At 52.6% G+C, this 24,581-nt stretch overlaps 9 protein-coding genes across 9 annotated transcripts; 6 read left to right on the forward strand and 3 right to left on the reverse strand.

Moving 5' to 3' along the window:
• The first annotated feature begins 251 nt into the window (after nt 1-251).
• C7974DRAFT_384973 (SecY subunit domain-containing protein) lies at nt 252-2,226 on the forward strand. The gene is made up of 3 exons (XM_046140906.1): nt 252-478; nt 583-1,606; nt 1,656-2,226. Exons 1-3 carry the CDS (start codon nt 469-471, stop codon nt 2,050-2,052), a joined length of 1,431 nt encoding a protein of 476 aa, XP_046001165.1. The 5' UTR covers nt 252-468; the 3' UTR covers nt 2,053-2,226.
• C7974DRAFT_384975 (S-adenosyl-L-methionine-dependent methyltransferase) lies at nt 2,227-3,455 on the reverse strand. Its single transcript, XM_046140907.1, has one exon. The coding sequence runs from the start codon at nt 3,210-3,212 to the stop codon at nt 2,355-2,357; it is 858 nt and encodes a 285-aa protein (XP_046001166.1). The 5' UTR covers nt 3,213-3,455; the 3' UTR covers nt 2,227-2,354.
• A 117-nt stretch (nt 3,456-3,572) lies between these two features.
• Nucleotides 3,573-5,554, forward strand: C7974DRAFT_96632 (uncharacterized protein). The gene is made up of 2 exons (XM_046147613.1): nt 3,573-3,922; nt 4,089-5,554. The coding sequence occupies exons 1-2, from the start codon at nt 3,833-3,835 to the stop codon at nt 5,484-5,486; spliced, it is 1,488 nt and encodes a 495-aa protein (XP_046001167.1). The 5' UTR covers nt 3,573-3,832; the 3' UTR covers nt 5,487-5,554.
• On the reverse strand, nt 5,554-6,633 carry C7974DRAFT_96628 (acetyltransferase-like protein). Its single transcript, XM_046147612.1, has 2 exons — nt 6,351-6,633; nt 5,554-6,206 (listed from the first exon to the last, which is right to left on the reverse strand). The coding sequence occupies exons 1-2, from the start codon at nt 6,465-6,467 to the stop codon at nt 5,622-5,624; spliced, it is 702 nt and encodes a 233-aa protein (XP_046001168.1). The 5' UTR covers nt 6,468-6,633; the 3' UTR covers nt 5,554-5,621.
• Nucleotides 6,634-14,089: 7,456 nt separating this feature from the next.
• On the forward strand, nt 14,090-15,572 carry C7974DRAFT_96728 (uncharacterized protein). The gene has a single exon (XM_046147614.1). It carries the CDS (start codon nt 14,306-14,308, stop codon nt 15,371-15,373), a length of 1,068 nt encoding a protein of 355 aa, XP_046001169.1. The 5' UTR covers nt 14,090-14,305; the 3' UTR covers nt 15,374-15,572.
• Nucleotides 15,573-16,567: 995 nt separating this feature from the next.
• On the forward strand, nt 16,568-18,570 carry C7974DRAFT_96784 (Las1-like-domain-containing protein). Its single transcript, XM_046147615.1, has 3 exons — nt 16,568-16,790; nt 16,851-16,993; nt 17,317-18,570. The coding sequence occupies exons 1-3, from the start codon at nt 16,665-16,667 to the stop codon at nt 18,416-18,418; spliced, it is 1,371 nt and encodes a 456-aa protein (XP_046001170.1). The 5' UTR covers nt 16,568-16,664; the 3' UTR covers nt 18,419-18,570.
• Nucleotides 18,431-19,884, reverse strand: C7974DRAFT_384986 (mitochondrial carrier domain-containing protein). The gene is made up of 4 exons (XM_046140908.1): nt 19,670-19,884; nt 19,543-19,617; nt 18,743-19,490; nt 18,431-18,692 (listed from the first exon to the last, which is right to left on the reverse strand). The coding sequence occupies exons 1-4, from the start codon at nt 19,684-19,686 to the stop codon at nt 18,600-18,602; spliced, it is 933 nt and encodes a 310-aa protein (XP_046001171.1). The 5' UTR covers nt 19,687-19,884; the 3' UTR covers nt 18,431-18,599.
• Nucleotides 19,885-20,138: 254 nt separating this feature from the next.
• Nucleotides 20,139-21,306, forward strand: C7974DRAFT_372152 (WD repeat-containing protein-like protein; the record flags this gene model as incomplete). Its single annotated transcript, XM_046140052.1, has 2 exons — nt 20,139-20,237; nt 20,290-21,306. The coding sequence occupies 2 exons, from the start codon at nt 20,139-20,141 to the stop codon at nt 21,304-21,306; spliced, it is 1,116 nt and encodes a 371-aa protein (XP_046001172.1).
• Nucleotides 21,307-23,084: 1,778 nt separating this feature from the next.
• C7974DRAFT_293792 (uncharacterized protein) lies at nt 23,085-24,134 on the forward strand (the record flags this gene model as incomplete). The annotated part of the gene is made up of 1 exon (XM_046137667.1): nt 23,085-24,134. A coding segment is annotated over one exon (1,050 nt), but the record flags the coding sequence as incomplete, so codon positions are not given.
• Nucleotides 24,135-24,581: the final 447 nt, after the last annotated feature.

The raw sequence follows: 24,581 nt of genomic DNA on the forward strand, positions 1-24,581 counted from the left end.
GTGAGCGGTCAGTCGATCGGCCATGCACAATCATACTACATGGAGGTCTTCGCTGTTCTTGAGCTCACTACATTGTCTTGGCCGTGCTTTACATGATTATCCAGCTTCACCAGGCAAGGTGACCATCTCCACAACGCACGGGCCATTTGTGGATTTGTAGACGTAGAAGCAATGACCATCAGCAACGCTGTAGGAAGTGGCAGGAAGTCGATGGAATGTTTCGTAAGGATAAGCCAGCTGGCCTTTGTATAAGTGGATGCGCGAAGGGTGAGATGCAGACAGGCCAGGGGTCGCTCTCCGCAATATTAGCGAGCCCGGAACCTCTTGGCGCCCTCTTCTCGAACACGTTGCTAGAAAGAGCTCACTGGACCCCCTCTCCATCACCCATCTCGAGCGTCGCCCACGACCCCTTCTTCTTCACTTCCTTTTGTCTCCTTTCGCTTCGCTTGGGCCTCAAGACTCGCAACTATGAGCGGCCGTAAGTGCAGCGCCCGCAATGGCTGGCCGCGCGCCGGGGCACAGAGCTCTGCGCACGACCAGCAAGCAATTCGATGCACTGAGCCTTTGCTAACACGCGCGCAGTCCGGTTCCTCGATCTCGTCAAACCCTTCGTACCTCTCGTCCCTGAGATCCAGCTCCCCGAGAGCAAGGTGCCCTTTAACAACCGCCTGGTATGGACCGGTCTGACGTTGCTGGTCTTCTTGGTCATGAGCCAAATGCCGCTGTACGGCATTGTCTCCTCTGACACATCGGACCCATTGTACTGGCTACGTATGATGATGGCTAGTAACAGAGGAACACTGATGGAGCTGGGTATTACTCCCATCATCTCCTCTGGCATGGTCTTCCAGCTCCTCGCTGGCACCCACCTCATCGACGTCAATCTCGACCTCAAGTCCGACCGCGAGCTCTACCAGACTGCCCAGAAGCTCCTGGCCATCCTCCTGTCCTTCGGTCAGGCCGTCGTCTATGTCATCTCTGGTCTCTACGGACAGCCTTCTGACCTTGGTGCTGGTATCTGCGTTCTCCTCGTTCTCCAGCTCATGATCGCTGGTCTGATTGTCATCCTCCTCGATGAGCTGCTGCAGAAGGGCTATGGTCTTGGCAGTGGTATTTCGCTCTTCATTGCGACCAACATCTGCGAGTCGATCATGTGGAAGGCATTCTCGCCCACTACCATCAACACTGGTCGTGGTCCTGAGTTCGAGGGTGCCATCATTGCCCTGGTCCATCTGCTCTTCACCTGGCCCAACAAGACCGTCGCTCTTCGCGAGGCTTTCTATCGCCAGAACCTGCCCAACGTCATGAACCTGATCTCGACGGTCATTGTCTTCGGCGCTGTCATCTACCTCCAGGGTTTCCGCGTTGAGATCCCCGTTAAGTCTGCTCGCCAGCGCGGTGTCCGCGGCTCGTACCCCGTCCGCCTGTTCTACACCTCCAACATGCCCATCATGCTGCAGTCAGCTCTGTCCTCCAACGTCTTTCTGATCAGCCAGATGCTGTACAGCCGCTTCTCTGACAACCTCCTTGTCCAGCTTCTCGGCGTTTGGGAACCCAAGGAGGGCTCTGCTCAGCTTTTCGCTACCTCTGGAATCGCCTACTACATGTACGTCTTCACTCTAAGACCTCCAAAGATCAATGACTAACGTATCCAGGTCCCCCCCTCTTAGCATCACTGAGGCGCTCTCCGACCCTCTGAAGACAGCTGTCTTCATCGTCTATATGCTCGTTGCCTGCGCTGTCTTCTCTAAGACCTGGATCGAGGTGTCTGGTTCATCTCCCCGCGATGTCGCCAAGCAGCTCAAGGAGCAGGGCCTCGTTATGGCTGGTCACCGTGAGGAGTCTATGTACAAGGAGCTCAAGCGTGTCATTCCCACTGCTGCCGCTTTTGGTGGTGCCTGCATTGGTGCCCTCTCCGTTGGCAGCGATCTTCTCGGTGCTCTTGGCAGCGGAACCGGTATCCTGCTTGCTGTCACTATTATCTACGGCTACTTTGAGATCGCTGCCAAGGAGGGTGACATGTCCGGTCTCAAGGGTATGGTCATGGGCTAAATACTCCAATAGGAGAGTAAAGGCCAGTTGGTGTGATTTAAGGATTCTTGTTTTGTATTGAATTGAGAAAAGGGAAGCATCTAGATGCTAGAAAGCATTTGTACACTATAAACGTCACGATCCAAAAGCACGCATTGCCGGGGGCCCTGCTTGGTCCAAGTTCAAAAGTCTGATGTCTCATAGAATAATGTACTATTGATAAGACCACATGTCTCAGAACTCTCCGGAAGAAATATCTCTTTGATTTGTTCGTCCTGAAAGCTGCCGTGCCTTTCGACTGCCAGGGTATCCGCATCTTTGCTTCACTTCCTCGCGATGACCACCCACTGACTAGCCTTCATCCTTACCTCGTCTCCGTTCACCATTGTCCCTGGCTGGACTAATAGTAGCTCTACCAACTTATCAACAGCTTGATCCCATGTCTTCTCGTCTTCTTCGAACCAACCAGCAATTCCACCCAAGTACGCCCAGCTCTTTTCTGCCCACTCCCTCAACCCCTCCCTCTTCACCACTGCCCATGCATCGCTGCTCTCAATTCTCATGTCCTCTCCTCGAAACCCCGCCTCCCGCATCACCTTCTGAATGTGCTGCCTATCGTGCCACGCAATCACAGGTGTAGGGAAGGGCTTGCCAGGCCGGATAATGTCGTGCACAGTTTTCACAGGAAGGAGCCAGGTTACGTACGCCCAGCAGTTCACCACAGCGGTACCGCCGGGCTGGAGCGTGCGATATATCTCCTTGGCGCCATCGAGGCCAGCGGACGAAGTGAAGAAGATCGCGATGTTTGTCAGGGAGTGCGTGAAGGTGTTATCAGGAAAGTTTAGAGCCTCACTCTTCTGATTGGAGATCGATATAGGCCAGGCCTGCTCCTTTGCCGTGTACTGAAATGCTGACAAGAAGGGCGGGTCGATGTCTGTTGCGTAAATCTTAATGTTGCCAGGTGCTGAGGTATTTGAGAGAATTAGCCGGCTGACGGTGCCAGAACCGCATGCATTGTCATGAATGATTGAGTCATGCTGGATGGGTGAGATGAGAGCGAGGTTATGCCCTGCGAACTGCGTGGTCACAAGTCCACCTGTTGTCTCGTAGGTAGCGACTTTCTGGGCGCCTGACAGAAGAGCTTGAGCCTGTGGGGGTGGTTTGACGGTGGAGATATTCATCCTTGTGATAACGGTGCCGAAATCGCTATGTAGGAATTTGAGGCTATAATAGAATTGACTGAAGCTGTGCTGTGCTGACGGCCGCCTGAGAAAGGACTTGTCGCCATATATACCAAGGGCGCATCGTATAAAGCGGTATAGTGCTTACAATAAGCTACAGCATCACTGTCAAGCCGCATTTGACACTTAGACGTGAGTGCTCCGTATGTGCGTAGGTTAGTCGGCTCATGTCCGACATGTTGGAGGTTAACAGATACAAGGCTGTCGGAGCTGGATTGGTGGTGTGCGCGATCTCGGTCGTGCCCTCGGCTCCGGAAGTCGGATCCGAGCTGGGCTGTGCCTTCTTCTCCACCGGACATGCCTTAGGAGGGAGAGCACAATACAATGGTGTTACAGTGACGACGACGGTCCAGTTTTCTTCTACCAAGAAATGATTCCTCAAAGGACTTCTTGTGATTCCAGTACATAAGAAAGACAGCAACAGCCAGGAGGCACCGTCATGACGTAAGTGATTGGCTGTAAGCTACTGCCTGAGGGCGCCTGAAAGCTGCTCCATCGCTCTACCAACATAGCATCAGCATTCGAAAGTGCCTACACCTACCTCTCATGCACTTGCGAAGATGACTCGCCGCAGCTCAGGGTTTGTCAGCAAAAAGCCGCATCGCAAGTCTCGCGGTGGATGCTCTACATGCAAGCGCAAGAAAGTCAAGGTAACAATCACACTTCCATTAAACGCTTACTGTTTACTTCTATCGTGGAAGCACATTGAATAGGGAGAGTGTGTTGGTACTTGTTTGGATACTTAATGCAGTATCAACTAGTGCAGAAGACACTACATGACAACATATCTGAGGATACGGAACTAATCCCATGCAGTGCGATGAAGGCCAACCGATATGTGGCTATTGCTCGTTGCGTAAAATGAGCTGCGATTACCTCCCAGAATTAATATCTGCATCGCCAGCATCTACTGCTACTTTTAACACGCCCTCCGACCAAACCTCGGACGAAGAAATAGACTTCAACAACACTGCGGTACCGATATTTTCGTGCCTAATGCCAGCCATACCAGCAAGCTCTGGTCTTATGTCAGACTCAGATATCGAACTACTACACCACTACAAGACCTTCACATGGCAAACGATTACGGTACGAGATGACGAGGCCGTGGTATCGCTCCATAGAGACTCCATTCCTCGGCTTTCGCTCTCACATTCGCACCTGATGTACGCACTGCTTAGCATCGCGGCATCCCACAACAATATGCTGGCACCCTCCAAACAATCCAAACAACTCGCACTAGTGCATCGCCAGCAAACCTTTGCCGAATATAGCAAAGCACTGCAAAATATCACCGCAGAGAACTACGAATCCGTTCTCGTCACTGGCATGCTCCTACTGAGCCTAATCTCGCCGCCAGAATCGGAAACTGCAGGTAGCGATGCTTACCTAGCGTGGATGGATACGTTCTTGAAGATGAGCGAGGGCCTACGGATCCTTGCGTCTCTACGCTGGGCAGCAGGAATCGAAAAACTCTCCGTCTACCCTCTCATCTGCAGAGAACTGCGAACACTACCTCCACCACCCATCTTTCACTCTAGCGACGATCGTTACCTGCATTCTCGTATCGGCGCAGTAGGAACGACGCCTGACTACCCCAATCCACCGTCAACGTACTATCTGAAGCACTCCGAAGCATTTCCAGTCTTTCTTCCTCCACCTTTAATGAATCTTCTACTCTCGATCAGCCATGCAAAATCAGGTTCAGGTCCAATTGACTTGCATGCGAACACAATATATCCTGTGTTGCAAGCCTTCAGCCCAATATTCTTGAGTCTATACTACTACCATCTCAACCCAGACTTTTTTGTCCGCATATTCGTCTTCTGCTCATTTCTTATGCCGGAGTTTCTCTTGCTTGTCAAACAAAGAGAGCCGAGGGCGCTTGTGCTTGTTGCATGGTGGTTTGCACTTGCAGGTCTAGCACCAAGAGGTTGGTGGATCGGCGAGGCCGTCGAGAAGGTGGTAGAGGCGGTAGGTAACATTGTCCTAGCAGATTCAGATGCAACCACAAGGGCAGCCTTTAACAGCGTTGACTCGTTCATTCATGTGCTTCGCGCTGAAGGCAGTGAAGCTGCTGCGCAAAACGTGTTCGAAGGGTGGAGTGGCATTCATTGGGACGAAGGACCTCTGAAGGCAGAAGAGTGGGAGATGAGCCTCCTCACGGATTGGAGCGAAGAACTGAGTTTCGACATCGGACATCCAGCTTGTTAAATCGCGTCGTACCGGATGGATATCATAGATCTGGATACAGACTCTAGAGGGGAGAGAATTGTGAAGATACGGAACTGAGGCTTGCCTCTCACCAGCGATGACCGCACGTTCGTCGTCCAACTTACACTACACCCTTCAAGAGCGCATGTCTCTAGTTCCTCTCGGCTTCCTCAGCATGCAGTAGAGCGTTATTGCATCTTTCTCTGCATCGCCATCCTTGCACTCCATCTCGCGCGCCAGCTCAAAACCAAACTTCTCGTATATCGGCACGTTTGGCTCCTTCCTCGAACTTTCTAAATAACAATCAACGCCCTCTTCATCTGCCTTCCGAAGAACTTCTTCCATCAACTTCCTCCCAACACCCTGACCCTGTGCCTCAGGTAAGACTGTCACAATATTACAGAAGTAATACCCTTTCTCGGCCGTCCAGAGCTCCTTCTGCGCCTCCGCCTGCCGCGCCTTCCAGATCCAGTATCGCTGCGTGCTAAGCCCACCTCGACCATACCAGGTATTCATACGAATCTGGTTCACCCAGAGCCACCAGTAGGAAAGGTATAAGGACCACGATTCCGGTTGCGATCGTGGTTGGGGCGGCATCCACATTGCACAGCCAAGGATTTTGGTGGGGCTTGAAGAATCGCGGGCGACGTAAAAGAGGCCATGGGATATGCCCCAACGGCAGCGAAGGGTGAGCGAGACGCGGTTTCGTGTGAGATCAACCTAGGAGAATTGTGAGCACAGACGTGTGGTTGAGATACGGTGACGCAGGAGTACAGGTTCTTTCGAGAGACCCTCAGCATTAAATAAGTTCCCTTGCTTTGATTTCATGTGCAAAGAGCATGCTTAGAATCTGCGAATACGTACCTTCGAGCGATCAGGGTAGACCCAATTATTGTAGGGATCATCTGCAAATGCTTTTTGTATTGTATCAATTGCCCCATCTATATCGGCTTCTGTCATTCGCACGACCTGAATGGGCATTTTGTGATCTTGGGTAGGTTCAAGAATTCTGGGTTGTTTGTTGTATCTAGTAGCTTTCAAGGTGGCCTGTCAGTAGCGTTGATGTGTAAAAGCGAACTCAAGGTAACGAAGAGAGAGAATGGCATTATACAGGTACGGAATGAAGATACGACTGAGAGATGGGGCATTCAAGATACGGCGGGGACGTACGACGTTTTTGGCAGGTCCACGCGCACTAGGCGACACCGTTTTCCATCTTCTATCTTCCATATCTCGAAACACTGTCTTCGCAATCTTCCAAGTAGATTTGGAAATCGAATAACTCTCGTCTCAATAGTAGAGATGCTGCAGCTACTGCGAGTATAGAGTTAGTTGTAGGTGGGCTGCCTCGTCCAAGTTAAGACCTTATCTCATAACTTTTGATGGGCTGTCGTAGTTGAAGACTGATGGAAAGTTCTACGAGCGAGAATACAGGTTCCTCGGTGTCCACCTCGTTCCAAAACGCGAAACGTGACTGTTCTTCGTGTCATTTCCCTTAAGTGAACATGTTCTGTCTTCTAGCATACGAGTACACACAATACCTCAACAGTCAAGTATCAGTCTGTTGCCAATACACATACTCGTTCTCTGGTTTTTCACAACATTCCAAACAGTCTGCAGACATTCTGGATCGATTGTCGTAGTATCGTAAACTGTTGGAGATAGACGGTAAGTAGTAATGACAGTACGCGCTTACCTCTTGACCAATGTCGCTGCTCGTCCTTCCGTTTGCGAGGTCAACACAATGCTCGTGCTCAGTACCTTCTGTCCATTGGTGAAGAATGGGCCCGAGGAATGTAGCGTCGGACCCCGAACAATGGGTTTCATGCTCCTAGACCTTGAATAAACAGAGGAAACGACAAGCTTACGATGAGACGGTAGCTTTGGAATGCAGTGCATCCCGAATACTCCCCCTCCACGTGTCGTATCTTGAGGGCGAGCGTGAATGGGTAGATGGTCAATGTTCATGTAAGGTTGAGTGTAGGACCATTCGTGCTTTTACTGCACAGATCTGCTCGCTTCCTGGTATTCGAACATGTAACTCTGCCTACACACGAACATAAGATTTCACGTTGAACATAACATGCGGCAGACATGTTAGATAATTGTTGCTGTATTCAAGTCTGATCTGGGCAACTGTGCGTCAAAAACTGAGTGCTTCTTCGTGATATGCCTGGGCACTTGACGAACTTGGTGGTATGTTGTGCAAAACTAAAAAATCGAGCACTGTCTAGAGACCTTGAAAAGTTGCAAGTAAAAAGCATTACGACGGTAATAGAGGATCAATCCATCCATGCTTTGTCCGAGTCTATTCTCCCAGTGGCCTCTTTGGTATGCATCCTGTCGATCCTTGACCTTGAATAGACCCTGTGATTCACTCTTTGTGCATTGTATCACAGAGGCATTACGCATACCCCTTCATCCCGCAGTCCCGCGCTGCTACCAGACGTCAGATTGCCTGCAGTCAAAACTAAGCGCATGCTCGTTGTTATCGTATGATCGCCCGTGGAGCAGTCGAGCCCTCAGCCCCGCACTACGATTTCTCCGTCATGATCGACACACCTACTTTTCAGGCTTGCCAAAATTTCAGCTGGTGATGCAACGTCGAAGATTGGGAACGGCACGGGTCCCGTTTGCCTAAATTCTTGACTTGCATTGGTTTGCATTTAGGGTGTGCAGCGGAGACCCACTTTGCTGCAAAGGTTATACAACACCAGGATTGACATCGATGAATTCCTAGAATGACCTGTAATATTTGCGTGTTGTCCTCGGAGGCACGAGTGGAGTGGGGCTCGTGCTGTGTTTCGTTTGGCCCTGGAAAGATGATCGATTTGTTGTCAAGCTGTTATTGTGAGACGCTTGATTTAGTGCCTACCATCGCCTCGAGGCAGATGGTTAAGGCTCAAGCATGTCCAAAGCGGAGCATGCATTGTGTCTGTCAACTTCAGCCCGTCATCAGCCATCGTCGGCCATTATGGTCCTTTATGCGAGGCAACCAGAGACAGGTCGCGAGATTCGGTGTGTGTGGTCGATCATCTAGTGCGGCTCAGGTGGAGCGGTGCGGTCGAAGGATATCACAGCCAATCGAGTGCAAGGACCGTTAGGTTAAAACGGTCGAGGCAAAAGCTGACGTTTTCGATGATGGGAAATGATCTTTCACTCATTTGTCGCAGCGAATTGAACGACTGCATGACAAGCATGCGAAGGGTGGTTTTGGCGAGCGTGAAGGCGCCGACGGCCGATGCAGCTTCGCAAGTGATGCAAGCAGGCGGGCCGGCGGTGAGTTGCAGACAAATCGGGCAGCAACGAACCGAGCGGAAGAGGCGGGAAGCGAAAGACAGACCTGAGGTGAGACAAAGTGCGGGAATACACCGGTGTAAGTCTACCCTGTGTTGCGCATGTTGTGTAAAGTGGTCGCGAGCGTCAAGGACTTCCTTGTTTGAAACGGGAGGTCAGCGATGCACCATGAGCAGAGAGTCAAGCAAGTGTGGCTGGTGGGGATGAGTCGTAGTGCTTCGAGGCTGTGACCGATGCATGACAAAGGGAACAAGCCCAGTCATGAGACGTGCGACCGGAACATATCATGCCATTGTGGCTTCCTAGACAAGAATGGGTGTCCTTGCTATGTGCGGGCAGATCAGATCTGTCACGGGCTTTGTGCCAAAAGTAAGCGCTTAATGTGCGGGGATATCACGGCAAGGACCATGCAGGTGACTCCGTTAGAGCCCTTGACGTGACGATCGGGGAAGGAGCGCTGAAAAACTCTTACGGTTGCACACAACGGCATTATTGTGTAGACAAGTCATACGTGGTTATTCGTTTTCAGGCCGACAAAGGCTCGGTGATTGGATGGATGAGCTTCTCCGTCAGACGCCAGTCGCGCTCAATCTTGGGCAAGTGTTCTGGGTTGGCTCCTGCAGCTCACTGTCGCTCTGCTCATTTGTCGTTTCGACGACCGTGACAAGGTACGAGGTCCCCTAGTAAGCTGCACCTTGGTTGCAAACGGAGCAAAGCCAAACTCTAAGTCAGTTTGTTGGTGTGGTAAGCCGTTCGAGTTCCCGTGGACAAATAGCGAGATATTAACGGCGAAGCATGTGGCCTCCATGCACATATTGAGACACAGGACACAAGCTAGCAACTGAGACCTTGTCCTGTCAAGTATTGCGTATTCGCCTGGCGATGTTATTGCAGTGCGCAAGCCAAGGACACTTCGGGTGATCCGATCCTCGGACAATGTAGTCATGCAGCCGAGCATCAGCCTTCATCACGGTCGCTGCTGTTATTGTGCCCTTTGATTACGACTGTTGACTGAGCTAGAGCATCACACTTACACTGGCACAAAACGAAGCTTGTATTACATTGTGATCAAGTTGCTGTGGAGTTGGACATTTCTAGCATTGAGCGTCACCAGATCACAATCACGGCGAAAGGAAGCATTCCTGGATACGAAATTGGATCCCACTTGATCCTGGCGGGGCTGCTGCTGTGGCAGAACGGTTGACTGCAAGGGTGGAGGCGCCGCCGATGGAGTACCTACCTTGGTAGCCTGTGCAAGTGGGCTTTTCACGGTGTGCAACCGGTAAGTCCTGATTGAATGATCGAGCGAGCTCGGATGCAATCGTGAGGAGGCATATAACGATGCGTGCATGCAGTGACACCTTACTTGCAGACGTCTGTTGACATGCACGTCGTAGCGAAGACTGTCGTGTTTGTCGGCTGTGCGTTCCCTAGGATGGCAGGTCACGGCCAAAACAGCAACCTTGGCAAGAGCCCGTGTTTGAGGGCCACGAAAAAAACATCAGCTTGTGCAGGCGGGCAAGCCTCCCTGCGAGTTTGCCGACTAATTAGCCGTTGCACTGGCCCCGGTAGTTGGTGACGACCTCAGCCCTTGAGGCATCCAGTGGTGACATTTGCACATGCACAAAGGAATACATGCTGCGAGCAAGCTTGTTCCAGGTGAACGTCGATCTCCAAAGCAATCAGGGGAGGCCGACGGTCCATACTGATTGGTTAAGCCATTCCAACGTCGAACAGACCCATCGCGCAAGTCGAAGCTAATCCTTACATCAAGGGTGAATTCCGCGAATTTGAAGAACTCGCGGTGTTTTGACCTTGCCCTAGGCGTAGTCTAGAACGTCCATTGTAAGCGTTAGCTCCTGGCTAGGATCGGCAACACCCATTATCCAAGCTAGTAGCCACTGGCTTCTCTGGCTGATTCCACACCACCCTGCCTATCTGTCTGCTCAAGATCCGCCTAAGAGCATGTCGCTGTTTTGGGAACGGAGATGAGCGTGGCTATGGTGACATGAAACCAATGACAGAAAAAGTCATCGATGATATGAAAGGTTAAAGTGCCCATGACAATGCGAAGGCATGCAGTCGCAGAATTCGGGTGCTTCACACTAGGAAAAGAAACCTTCTGAACCAAGTGGTGGAGGCATGCATCCGACCACAAGGGAAAGCGAATTCGAGCGCGTTCTACTACTGGCTAGCGCTGCCGCAAACAGTCCTTCTTTTGCCAACAGTCGTCCAGACGCAACGCCACGTTCGGACCCACTCGTCTCGTGGCAAGGTGAAGTGTACGTCATGAGGGTTCTTTCCCGTGTTGCAGATTGCCGGCGGTGGCTGTCAGAGATGGGCGGCACTTGGCTTGCAGGGGCTGGCTTGAGAGTTAATACACGCCTGCTGAAAACAGACCCTTGCAGATGGAACAGCTGGTCGCACTTCGCAATCTCGATTGATTGAACTAACAAAATACATCACATCACTATGACAGCTGCTTACTGCATATCTGCGGGCGGTATTGTAACGATCTTGTTTGTGTGATGCCTGGTTGCGCTTGTGTCAAACTGGTAGCCCACGGTAAGATGCAAGTCAGCGTCTGCTGCCACGATCTGTTACCGTTCACGATTTTCACTAAAGAAGTGAACCACAATGAAGTGCAGGACGAAGTGCAGGACGTGCAAGGGTTGGCAAACCGGCGCTTACTTGGACACGATTTGTCTCGTGATGCACAAGGTGGGACAGCTGCATTACAGCCTTCAGTCAAGAGCGGCCGAGGCCTGCTGCCTTTATGCTGACTAGATCTGAAAGTGTGACACTCGGGCCATGGTCAAGCACGGGGTATTCTCCTTCCCATTGGTGCTTGATATCCAGAATCAACGTGAGCAACGATTGAGGCTGGCATGTATGTATGTATGTATGTATGTATGCTGTCAGCAAGTGAGGTCACTACCTATGTATGTCGCGCAGTCTACGAGTTGATTGTACAGCAACAGTTCCTCCTGACCGACGCACAGTCGCGTAGGATGGACCTCTGCAACCATAATGTCAACTGCCACGCGTCAGCTCAATGGTGGCACAGCGTCGGAGATCGTTGCGGTGACCGGGTGAACGTTAGTGATGCAAATTGACCGCATTCATGAAGGTCATCCATGCATAGCTAGGTATACGCATGGTTCCCACACCCCCTTCTGGCGACAAGAGACCAGCCCCCTGACATGATCCGGTTCGTTTGGACCGCCAAAATCATCCTTGCGCCCGCGTTGGACCGCTGTCGATCATTCAGGCGGGATGTTACCAGGATTTTCGGCGCTTCGGCTGCATCTGCTTAAGCCACGCCACGGGGATTTCTCGTTATCGAAAACGGTGTTGCTGTTTCGGGCTTGGTCACCGTGGGGTCGTTTAAGGACGCCTCGGTGGCCTATTTTTTTTTTGGGGAAACTTAAGATCATTCTCAACCGTCATCGTCGCCGAGGCCAGTAGTGGCAGGATCGGTCAACGATAGCGGCAACCTGCATCGTAAAGAGTGGTGCACAAAATGCTTTGTCACTGAGGCGCAGCGAAGTTTTCGTCACTCCCAATCTATTGAATGCAGCGCACCACACGGCGGCGATCAGAATCGAAACACTTGTAGCAGCGACGGCGTGCGACGGTTAACATACAGGTGGCTGCCTGCATCAGCTCTTTGGTGTGTATGTCGCAACTTGTGGGAGATCCACACACAGAGGTACCGCCCGACGACGTTTTGCGTCCCGTGTCCTGATTCAAGACTCGGCTGAAGTGCTCGTTTCGTCTGCTGTGTGTGCATTCCGAGCGAGTATGGCCGGTGGCTCGGTGTCAGCAGCCTCCGTGTGGTTTCAAGAGCTCAGCGATCCACAACAATGGTGAGGTGGTGCATCGCTGGCTTGACTAAAACAGGAAAATCCCAGGTCAGCCAGTCACATAAGGGGGTGCCTGGGCGCCCACGGCAGCGGCACACGCTTCCATGTTGATATGTGGGCCTTCGAGGGGTGAAGCGGGATCAGACCGCTGTGCTCAGACTACTTTCAGGTGCCTGTGGGTGAGGCTGATGGGCGCGTATGCGCAGAGCCGGGTGAATGTGATGTGCTGATTGCTGCAATTTCCGCTAAGGTGCTGCCCGTTGGCTGTGTGACTTCAGCGGATGCAGATATCGATGCTGCATGCATCCTGGAAGGCCCATGTCATGTTCCGTTGGCCCCGTCGCAGGTAAGCACTGGCAGGGGTAAGCTGGTCGAATGTCGATTTCTGGAAGACGTTCGGCTGCAAGGTGGCCAATGGCGTCGGCGAAACTGCGCCCACCCCAGATCGCGCTTGGGTACCATGGGCCAGCAGCTTGGTTTGCCGGCGGCACGCGCAACCAGGCAGGAGGCGCTGGGATGTGGGCGTGATGGGGAAATGCACGTCTTGATAGCGAGTAACGATTGGTCCGAAGCACGGGCTTTCCGCGAAAGACGTCGCAACGCAGGGGTGTCGACCTCGCTTCCCAGTCTTTTCCAATTCCGGAACTACTGTGCTGCGTTTGCTCCCACCAAAGTTTGACTTTCTCATCGGCCCCTTGATAGGCGACAGGCGACGGCGCCCAGCAGCATGGCTATGGCTATCCGATGAAAAATGCACCAACGATCTCATCCCATCAATAGCAATCTCGTCTACGTGCGACCGGCTTGGCCGGCCGCCCCAGTCTCGCCCACCATGCTCCCACTAATCGTGCGTCGTTGCTGGCGCGGCTAAAACATGACGCATCCGACGCTGAAGTCGCCATGCACTGTCCTTCCTTCGTTGAACATGAATCTTCAGAGCTAGCAGACCGCCTGGAGGGCCCCATGCACACGACACTGCACCCTGGCTCGGACCCAGCTGAATCGCAACAGTAAGTTCATCCTTCCGGAGCCTAGTCGCACTACCGTACTGTACCGTCACCTTTGTGGGTGCGGTAGCTTCCCTTGCTTGCTGTCTCGATGAGCCGGCCAACCTCCGCCGCACGGTTGCTCCGTTGCGCCATGATACATTGGTACCCGCTCTCGTCGAATGCCTTCCCTGTCCTGTGATTTGGTCATTCCTCGCGTTACTTTTCGTCGTCTGCATCCCATGCTTTGGATCATCGTTCCAGCCGTGCCACTCGGCCTAGTCGACGCAGCAGTCCCTCACCGAGCTATCCCTTAGTAGTCCCGTACGAAGTAGTCATCGAAGTTTCCGCTCCTTGTCTGCTCCCATTCCTCTTTTAGCAATTCTTGAGTTTCCACTAGCCTAGCCCTGGCATTTCTTGTACAGGCCAGGACGTGTGCCGCGACGTTGTCCATTCTCAATTTCCCCATATATCCTGCCTAATCCATCCACACGTCTTGGCACTCCATATACCTTCCTACATCCCCCACGCTGTTGGGCTTCTCAAGACGGACAAGTGTGACTGCGATGTGTACGACTGCTCGATAGCAAAAGCATTCAATAAGTCTCTATCCACGACACCAACCTATCTACCTCTCATCATCTTGTGCTGCTCCGCACCCGCACGCATTATGTCTACCCACATGTACAACTCACAACTACCTCGCCGAAGTTCCAGAAGCTCTGGAACACTACCATCTCGTTCTTCGCGGGTCGAAAAGCCAAAGAGCCATCACAACAGCCCAAGGACTATGGAGAGAAGGAAGACAACCACAGAGCCCAAGCTCTATGCGACACTGGACGATCACTACAAGATGATGTTTGGCATCGAAGACTCAGAAGAGGAGGTAGATGAACGTCCGCAGCCAAGCAGGCCTGTGAGCTGGCACCCCTCTTCAAACCAGTGGGCAGCTCCACGTTTGTCTGGATATGTAGCATCTCCTTCGCAACAAGAATGGTCCTGGCACGCACCTTCTCGAAATTCGGGTCATGGATCTGATTTTTATTCTCTTTCTACACGGAACTCTACATACGAATCGAACGTAGACCATCAGACGTATTCTACCGGATGTGGGGCGCACAGGGGATCGGACGAATCTGACTACAGTTGGCAAAGTGTCCCTAATCAGATACAGTCCTACGCTCACTCTGCTCTTAACACTCCCTCTGCTGAACCTTTGCCCTGGTATCTACAACAGTGGGCGCAAAAGAACCAAGTCATAGACTCGCAGAACGGATCTGCAGAATTTCTTCCCATCCAACACCCTTCGGACTACGATGAGCACATGATCACCGAAGACGGTGGCAAGGAATTAGTGGGTATGGGACTGTACGACGCACCTGACCCGACGTCGACCTGGGGCGGGCATGAAGAAGCGACAGGGAAAGGACTGAAGCTGGAGGAGACCTGGCAGCCGCCTGAGGCTGACGATGAGGATGATGAGGACGATGAAGAAGATGATGCAAGCTCAGAGGGTAGCATGGACGAACCCTCCCCACCCCTACCGGTAGCAGGATCGCAGACCCAGCAACTGCAACTTCCAGTCCACGTCAAGTCACAAACGCCCGGCAGCATGGAGGGTCAGAGCTTCTTCTTTGACGACGATGAGACAGTATCAAAAGAGTGGTGGTTCCAGCAGCTGAAGCAGCCCAACATGCCAGTGCAGGACGCTGGCCTTGGGTATGGCTGGCTGCGTTGATCACATTGTATCAATTTTTGGGCACAATCCAGGTCCAAGTAGAGCGCTTGAGCGATTCAATTCGGGATATAGACCTTTCACAGATACCCATTGCCTATATGGCACAGCATCGCTCAATAAGAGGTCAGATGAGTTGTAACAATACCAACACACAATAATAAGCACAAACCTAGGCACGAGCCAAACCACTCACTTGCCGTTTTTAACCTTGCAACTGCCATAGTTTACACCAGGACGAACAATGCTCCACATTCCTTCAACAATTTTTAGCACTTTGCATGGTTGCTGCAGCACTCCACAACCGTACCATGCGTGCGCAAACTCGAGAGCTAATCTCGTGTCGGCGTCATTCCCTGCTCTCCACTCAATCTCAACCGTAAAAAGCAGCCGGAACATGCTCACGGACATGTCCCCGCTGCAAGACAATCGCAATGCCAAAAGGAATCAGAGCACTCGGACGCTCGCCGACGACACGGCAAACCCGGCAGTACGAACAAGCCGCCAAACCCAACTATCAACACGATCTTTGACTTCTGCCGCATGCGTCTCACCACCACCAAAACGACCGATGCACCGCCGTAGGGTGTATACTGTTTGCGGAATGCCGTTAAGGCCGTGCATGTCACTGCAGGCGATCTCGGGCACCGCCGTACCTCTGATTCAGCGACTGGTACACAAGCATCTGCGCGCAGCAGCGAATTAGTGCAAGCTCGAAGCGAAACCTTGTGCGCCTTACACCGAGGCGCACCAGCATCAGCGCACCTGTCCACACTTCATCTCCCAGCGCCCAAGAACCTTCCCAGCACGGCGCGAGCAGGCTTCCGTCCCACGGTCCTGCACGGCGACTAAGGTAGACCGCTTTCTTAGCGCAGCACGACCGAAATAAGATTTGCGAGCCACTCACACCGAGGGCAAAAGGTTCCAGAAACCCAATGCGACGGGACGCCTCATTTGCGCTGGAGCGAAGGGCGCAATGACGCCAGCCACGCCAGCCGAAGCACATCCAGAAGGCTCGAGCGTAGCTCCACGGACGGGACTTGTTGGCGCGTAGTGAGGCCGCGCGCTCCGAGTTTGATGCAACGGCGGTTCGGTGCATCCCTCCGACATTTACTGTTCACTATCGATAAGCTGAAGTTATTCCTTCTTCGCAAGAAGCGAGACATCACGTGCAAACAAAACACCGCCCACGGGCGTTAGGCTGCAATTATCGCACTGGCCAATCGCAGCCGTGATACGACTACCGCACGTCGTAAGCCAAGTGAGACAACGTTTGCGAGCTGGCTCATCTATTATGGAGACGTACACGCACTATATTGTTACGCCGTGGCGCAACAGCCAGGAGTTGATCCAGCTTCGGCGAGACTTATACCGACTTCATGATGACAATGTCGATCGAAGACAGGGTGCGGTGAACAAGGTTAGTCTGATAAGGTTACGAGTGCTAGAAGATGTGGAAGGAAGGGCTGATGAGAGGTAGGTCCTGGCGTGGCGGGCGAGGAAAGAGAGCGTGCCATTGCTGCTAGAATCGACGGCAGATATTGTCGATGTAATACTCCAAGATGAGGCAGGAACATTAACACATAATGCTACAACATTGCTCTATGCAATCGCTATTTCAAGGTAGGGCTCTGAAATTTTTATTTCGTTCAGTTCAGATCACGCCGCCTTGTCTTAAGGATCAGCATTGTTGCTCCTGCTGTCACTGTTTGTTCCTCCTCGTTCATCGTTGACACTCATAATTCGCTCGTCACTGCCCAGCAAGACGTGTGGACATGATATGCCCCCATTCTCTCTCGTTCCCGACCTTTTCTACACCATATTTCTGCCTGTTCCAAGACGTCCTTGGTCTCCATTGTATCTACCACTATCGCCCACTTCGACTGTCCCCTCTACATTCGGCAGCACAGTCTGCATACTTACTTGATCTTCTCTAACCCCAGCAGATTCATTACCGGCTATCTTGACACCCAAATTGATCTCACACGCGACCGCCCATCATGGTTTCCACCTGGCAAATCCCTCCAACCACCCTCCTCTCTCCTCGAAGTGCGTCATTGCATCGTCCACCGGCACATGCCATCTCTGGCCGAGCTCAAGCGCGCCTCGCAGACAGCCCTCGACTGGCTGTGGGAGTGGTACTGGAGCCAGCTTGAAGCAGCATTTGGCCTCCCTTCGGCCCACGATGCCGATAACAGTGGGACAGGAGTTGAAAGCGGGGTGAGCGAAAAGCTGCAGAACATACTCAAAACGTACGTTAAAGGGCGAAAACAAGAGATCAAGGCGAAAAGGAGATCAGATCTGTGCACTGCAGCCAGCACAGCGCTGTCGATGTACAATCTCCGCTTCAGCCCCTCTGCTACAACGATCTCCTCGTCTACTGCGCAGGCCGCTCTCATACGGCTTCTGGTAAACGAGAATCAGTTATTGCCCGCCGACAAGAAGCTCGGATCGAGCATGTCTGGCGCCTTCCTGATCTGGAGTCCAATGCTCCTCTCATTCAGTACCTTGAGCCCAGCGTTCTTCACAGAGTTATTGAAGACGATTATCAGAGAAATGACTTCCACGGATAGAAGAAATGAGGAGAGAGAAGGGATGTGTGATTGGGCAGCGCACATACTCACATCGGCTGACTGGCAAGCCGCAAGGGGAAGTAAGGAGAGGACAATGAGGGAAGAGGTGCTAGGGGATTGCATGACAGAGCTAGGGAGGTGGAATCTAAGACTTGCAGAGAAAATTGTGGACAGTATGGATGAAGGAGAAAGCGAGCTGTGGCGGGCGATTCTGGATGCCAGTCGGAGCGAGGTGGATGGTGAGGTGATGGCGATTGATAAGACTGAAGGGATAGAGACAGAGAAAGTCATGAGGGTTGGGGGGTCTGAGGAGAAGGTAGTTGAGCTGCCGCCAATGGTGGAACTTGCCAAACTCGTACAGGTTCGCGAGCCCAGCGAGACCAAAGAGAAGATAACAGGGCCGCAGAAGGTAGTCGGTCAGTGGAAGCCTACGCCCATTGGCTGGCTACCTGATGGGTGGGATGAGGATGCGTAAAAAGGGCACACTTGAAATTTTGAACCTCTGAAAGATCATGTAATTGACCCCCAATGCCCGAGCGCTGCAGACCTTGCGCGCATCAAGAACCTTGTCTGTACCCGAATTGAAACCGTTTTTATACCTGCTCCCCAACGCGCTATGCAATAAATGTTGTACATTATGTAAAGTCCACACACTTTTACATGGCGGCCTTGGCTCCTGTGAATCCGAGCCTGCCTTCGACCCTGCGCATGTACTTGTTCGTCTGTTCGGCGAGTGTGAGGGTGAGAATCTGATAGTTGTCAGCATTGCACTTTGCGATTACTGGTTTTCAAGACATACCGTGTGTGGCAGAATGCGCGCAAGATGTGCGAAGTAGCCCTTGTACATGGCCATGATGCCTTCTGTCTTGACTGTTCGGTACAGGCAGTCGAATGCTGAGCTGTACAGATTTCCGGTCTGGTTGTACATACGCGACATGATGGTATCCGGAGGATGCATAACGCAGCAGACGACGAACCCACTAGCCGTACTACTAGCAATGTGGAGTGGCATCCCCTCTTCCATCCCAAGATGTTTGACCAACCGTCTCTTCGCAAAAAAGTATGTTGGAAGCTGTACCGAGCTGCCGAAACCTGTGCGCACCATCGCTGGTCCCACCCCACGGTAAAGACCCTTTATGCCTTCACTCCTGTAGATTTTGCGCATACCATCGGCGGCGCCTGCGTAGTTGTGCTGTGTGCCTACAGGCAAAAATGGCGAAAACGATTGCAAGCGTGTCTTGACTAGGAAGAAGGGCGAGCCAGCGGCGGCTCCGAGAATGCCTGACGCAGCGCCAGAAAAGATGTTGATACCGAACGATTGTACTGTAGGGTCGTGATAGATTGCTTTCGTGACGTTCGCTCGTAGGGGCTCGTAGAAACCTAGTCGGCACCCATTGAGGGTCATCTGGTAGACGTAGGCGCAGTTGATGCCACGGAGAAGACCCCTGGGGCCTTCGTTCGACAGAATGACCTTAACGCCATGGAACACACCCTTGTACATTCGTGGTGCAGCTTTTTTTGATTGAAGTTCTCCCTGCAGCTGCAATCTAGACATCTATCAGCGCCGAGTTATCGCACGGAGGGCGTGATTGTGCGCACCGGATCTTCACCGTCTCGAATCCGTGGGTAACCGTTACCGCACCGCATGCTGCAATTCCACCCGCAATAAATGACCTGAGTATGTCAATTTTCACACATTACTTCGAACAATACAGGCGACACATACCCCAGCGTTGTTGACATTCTGGCCCCTTTATCCGACGATTCTTTGGATGTTTCTGGTTCCGGCCAAGCCGTACTGGAAGCCCTCTTTCACTCGGAGGTGTGAGCGCCTATTCAATAATCGCAGGTGTGGTGGAAGAAGAGCAAGATCTGATTTGAGTCGTGGAGATTGCTGACGCTAGACGGTGGGTGTCAACTGGGGAGTGTTGTCGCAAGAGCTAAGCTGAGCATGAATAATCCGTAGATTTCCTGGGGCCGAGGTCGGAGCGAGCGAGCAGTGATGCAACCCGCCAAGCTCCAGGGTCCACCGAAACGATCTGCGCTCTCCCGCGGCTTAACATTTTGAAGCTCAGCGCGTCTGACCAAAGACACGCGACGCGACTTGAGCTCCACCCTAGAGAGAAACAATGCTGTAGAGCTCTTCACAAAGATTGCACACAGAGCACCCAATACTGCGCAAGATACACTCCACCATGGTGACTGGATCAGCAACGCCGGGTCCACCACCCCCGCCTGCAGGACCGCCGACGCAGAAGGTGGGCGACGTCATATCGAGCTTCAGACCAGCAAGAGTGAGCCTTTCACGCATATCTGTAGAGTTGCACCATACTAAAATACTATTAGCGATTCAAGTCTGGCAGCTCGAGCACGTCCGTCACGTCTCTCGACTTCGACGATACCGGCGAGCTTGCCCTTGTAGCTCGGGACGATGACACCCTTCAGATTTACAATTGCAAAGAGGGAAAGCACGCAAAGGAGCTCAAATCGCAAAAGTACGGTGTGCATCTGGCACGCTTCTCACACCATGCGCAGAGCATTATCTATGCAAGCACAAAGGTTGACGACACTCTGCGCTTTCTGTCCACACACGACAACTCGTACATCCGCTACTTCAAGGGCCACGAAGACACAGTGACCTCGATAGCACTTTGCCCATCATCCGACACATTCATCTCCTGCTCGGCAGATAACACAGTCCGCCTATGGAACCTTCAATCACCCAACCACGTCGGCCGACTGAACCTTCACAAGCCCTACCTCGCCACTTACGACCCGTCAGCGACAGTCATCGCAATCGCCTCGGCCGACACGCAGACCATCTTGCTGTACGACGTGCGCAATTACGACAAGCCCCCCTTCGCAACTTTCGACCTGCAGGAACTCGAGCAACGGTTCCTTGGTGGAAGAAAGGGTCAGTGGACCAAGATTGAGTTCACCAACGACGGCAAGAGCTTGATAGTAGCGACAAACGATAGTGGCCATTTTGTCCTTGATGCTTTCTCTGGCGAGATCACCCACTTCTGCTATCGCAAAGGGGGCCCTTCGGGTCGACTTACACCTGGCACATCAAATCCGGGTCACAACTCTCACAAATCAAATGGCAACACCCCTGCTGCTGGACAAGGCGATGTCTGTGTTACACCAGATGGGCAGTACCTGATCGGTGGTAGCGGCGAAGACGGGGTTCTGGTATGGGATATCACAAAGCCATCAGCATCGAACAACATATTGGAGCCCATAGAGAAACTACCCGGACATGGCCGAGCCGCCATTGTAGGCTATAATCCCAGGACAAACCTACTGGCTAGCGCAGATCGCGATCTGTATTTATGGCAGCCAGATCCAGACCTGATGATTTGAGACCACAATAGTGGTGGCTTGTGAATACAGCATCGAAGCACAGCAACAACGAGAAGCAGCTATACAAAAGCTTGAAACATGTTATGAAACAGCATATGCTTGAAGGCACTCCGTAGGTCTACGACCTAGATAGAGTAGCAAGAGGATGCTGGTGTCTCATAGAGACGCCGTCGCATGAAGCAGCTGCTTCAACAGAGCGCACGGTTCCTGTGGAGGCCGAAGCAGTACCCATCCATGGAAAGGAGAGTCGTTTGAGAGTGCAACAGACCAGCGCACAATGAGAGGACCGTGGAAAAGGACTTCATTCAATTAGATACCATGTACTAGCAATTCTCTAGCAATGCTGTTTAGGCGGACAACAACCCAATGAACAACTTCTACAGCGTCTCACTTTCCGCTTCGAAATCATCGTCTCAGCAGACATCTGACGTGCTCCAAGCGAAATAGGTAGTACGGACTTCATAGGACTCTCGTTGTTTGTCGTTCGGTCTGTCGCCATCGACCACCCGTGTGTCGCAACAAGAGAGGTACCTAGGTTGCTTTTTCGCGCGAAAATCTTGCTGCTCACGTTGCCACATACTTGGTGGCGCTGAGCCTCATGCCTGGCACGTCTGGGAACACTCATTGGACCGACTTCTGCGTGTCAGATGTGGAGTGCAGCGCGGAGTGCGGGCCAAAGAATTTTATCTGCGGTTGGATGACACCCAGTTGTTCGCATCACGCCGTATTCCGCCTCTTCAGATCTGCCCCGAATATTAAACCAATTGGGTGCGTCGCTCATAACAAATCGTCTCCAGAGTTATCCACTGATTCTGGAGGAAGCAAATCATCTGCAAAGTGTTATTTGTTAGGCTACGGGCCATAACCTCGTGATGCTTGATGATCGACACAACTGGCAGGAGTGAACAGGGATCTACAACAAGCTACTGGCCTTGAAGCCTCACTCTGCGCCACTCACAGTTTCGATAAGCTGGAGACATTCTCCGCACAGGCATCTTGTTGTTCAGTATTGCCACATGCGCGGTTTAGGCATGCGCGATTTGGGTTGTTTGACAGGAACAGTGCAGTGAATCCTTCGCCGCCTAGATCTCAGCAGGGTCATCAAACATCCCTGACGAGGGAAGATCGACTTGGGCAAGCCGGTACAAATGGAGAGCGTCCAGACGCAATGGCGGACAATCGCTGCGCACGTTGTCCAATAACATTGGCTACATCGCAAAGAAGAGCTGACAATGCATGGTTCTCCGCATTTTCCAAGCGTGTGCCCATAGCTTCGGGTCAGATGAACCGCCTCCTCAAGACAACGCAGCTCCCGCTGAGAGCAATTGCGTGACCCTTCCACCCTGCTTCTTCGAAACTCACCGCCAGCTTATTATATCGTGGGTGTATGCAGAAATCGCGATATCGGCATCATCCTCCATTCTAGACGTGGCACGCGGACCTCGACACCGCGATTTCCGAACACCTGGGTCTCGTGATACCTGACGCGAATTCCCGAAAGGCCACTCAGGACACTTGAGCGTGTTGGGCAGATTAATGCACACACAAGTCCACGATCTGCCGCAACACTAGCGCAAGGCATCATCGTTGAATGTATTCAGCGGTGGCACTTCGCTCCACACTGGCACTCGTTGAACAGAGATTCCTTGAATAACTTACGCGAGCATGCCGAGTTGTTTGCCCAGTCATATTTCCCTTTCAAGACGGCATACAAAACTGGGCAACGGAGGATGACACCCACCAAAACTTTATGTGGTCCAGGGACCGATCTTTTCCAGGCTCCAATTCCTATGCTCGATATAGCACAGCCTACCATTCCGTTCACAAATCTACCGCTACTTGATAGCAGCCTTGCCTTCATGCCAAGATTATCTTTGGTACACTCACAAAAGCGTGGCAGAGCAGCAGCAGATATCGACGGCGAACATTCATGCTTGCAGAAGAAAAAACGAAGACTTAGATTGTTCCTGATCACTTCTCGTCTATCGCCTCAATTCTCTCACCCAGCTACCAATATTGTCGATAGGGGGAGTTCTAAGATTGCTGTTTGGGCGAAGCAGAAGGCTATGGGGCGCAACCTGCTTCGGAAAGCCGCCATTTTGAATCGCATCCGGCGCGGTGCTGTCGCTGCACGGGACGCAGTCTCACGCAGGCGCCTACTTGTGGAGCAGGAAAAGGAGCAGCGACAACTTGAGATGGCACGTCTGACCTTCAACTACGGTGCTATACATACCTATACCTTGCCCGTCCACTTGCCGACAGAGCCCATACCCCCATCCACCGCAATCCGCAACGCGAGTCATTCCCTCAATCCTGGCTCGCCGTTAAGCTCATCACCGGGTTCATTGAACGCCTCCCGGAGCCCTTCTCCCACATCCTCTTCTCCGCCTTGGCTTGGACCCAGCCACGAAGCTGCAACAGACTACAAGAGCCCCAACGCCGCATACGCCCTCTCACCACCCAGCATCCAGTCTTCGACACGCACATACGAACCGCACCTCCCCTCTCCCCTCGGACTCTCTAACTACGACGCCTTCGACATTGAAGACCTCGGCGCTAAAGGCAACACCCCCGTCGACCTGTACTCGCATCTCGACGACGACGAAGACGGAGACGACCAGTTCTCGTTTCCCTGGGACGCCGACGAAGAAGTCCGCCACGACAGCCCCTTCTCCGCATCCGTGGTGACGAGCGACTCCCGCACCACCGCAGCCACGGGTACGAGTATGCTCAGAACGCCGCAGCAGCCTGCCTACGACGCCTTCGTCGAGCTCGACAAACTGGACAGCAGTAACGAGGCGGCGGACTCGGCGTGGCCGAGCCCGGTACTTGAGGCGGCGAGCAAGACAGCGGGGAAGGCGGGCCAGAGAGCTGTGGAGTATGGCGGTGCGAGCCCAAATTTTTTGCCCTTCAATGCGGGGCCGCTGGCAGTGCAGTACCCGGGTGCGCCGGTGCCGTACGAGGAGCAGAGACCAGTGGCGCCGGCTCCGCTGGTGGAAACTGAGTTTGTGCCTGCTTCCATGTCGCCTAATTTCCTGGCTGCTGATAGTATGGACTGGGGACCGGGTGCAGGAAGACAACAGGAATGATAGCAAAGGTGCAGATAAACATATATATCACGGTGGTCATCTGCAGAGCTGAGGTTCGTGGACGTGTACTGTGACAACGTAGGCAATGGACGGTCTGTTCTCGTTTCTAGTGGCTGTGGTAGTATAAGCTCTACGGCGAGACCAGGCGTTTGCAAAACAAGGTTCCTTCTTCCTACTGAGTGACTC

The sequence above is a fragment of the Boeremia exigua genome (genome assembly GCF_020726555.1).
Source record: "Boeremia exigua strain MPI-SDFR-AT-0100 chromosome Unknown C7974scaffold_2, whole genome shotgun sequence".
Taxonomy (NCBI): domain Eukaryota; kingdom Fungi; phylum Ascomycota; class Dothideomycetes; order Pleosporales; family Didymellaceae; genus Boeremia; species Boeremia exigua.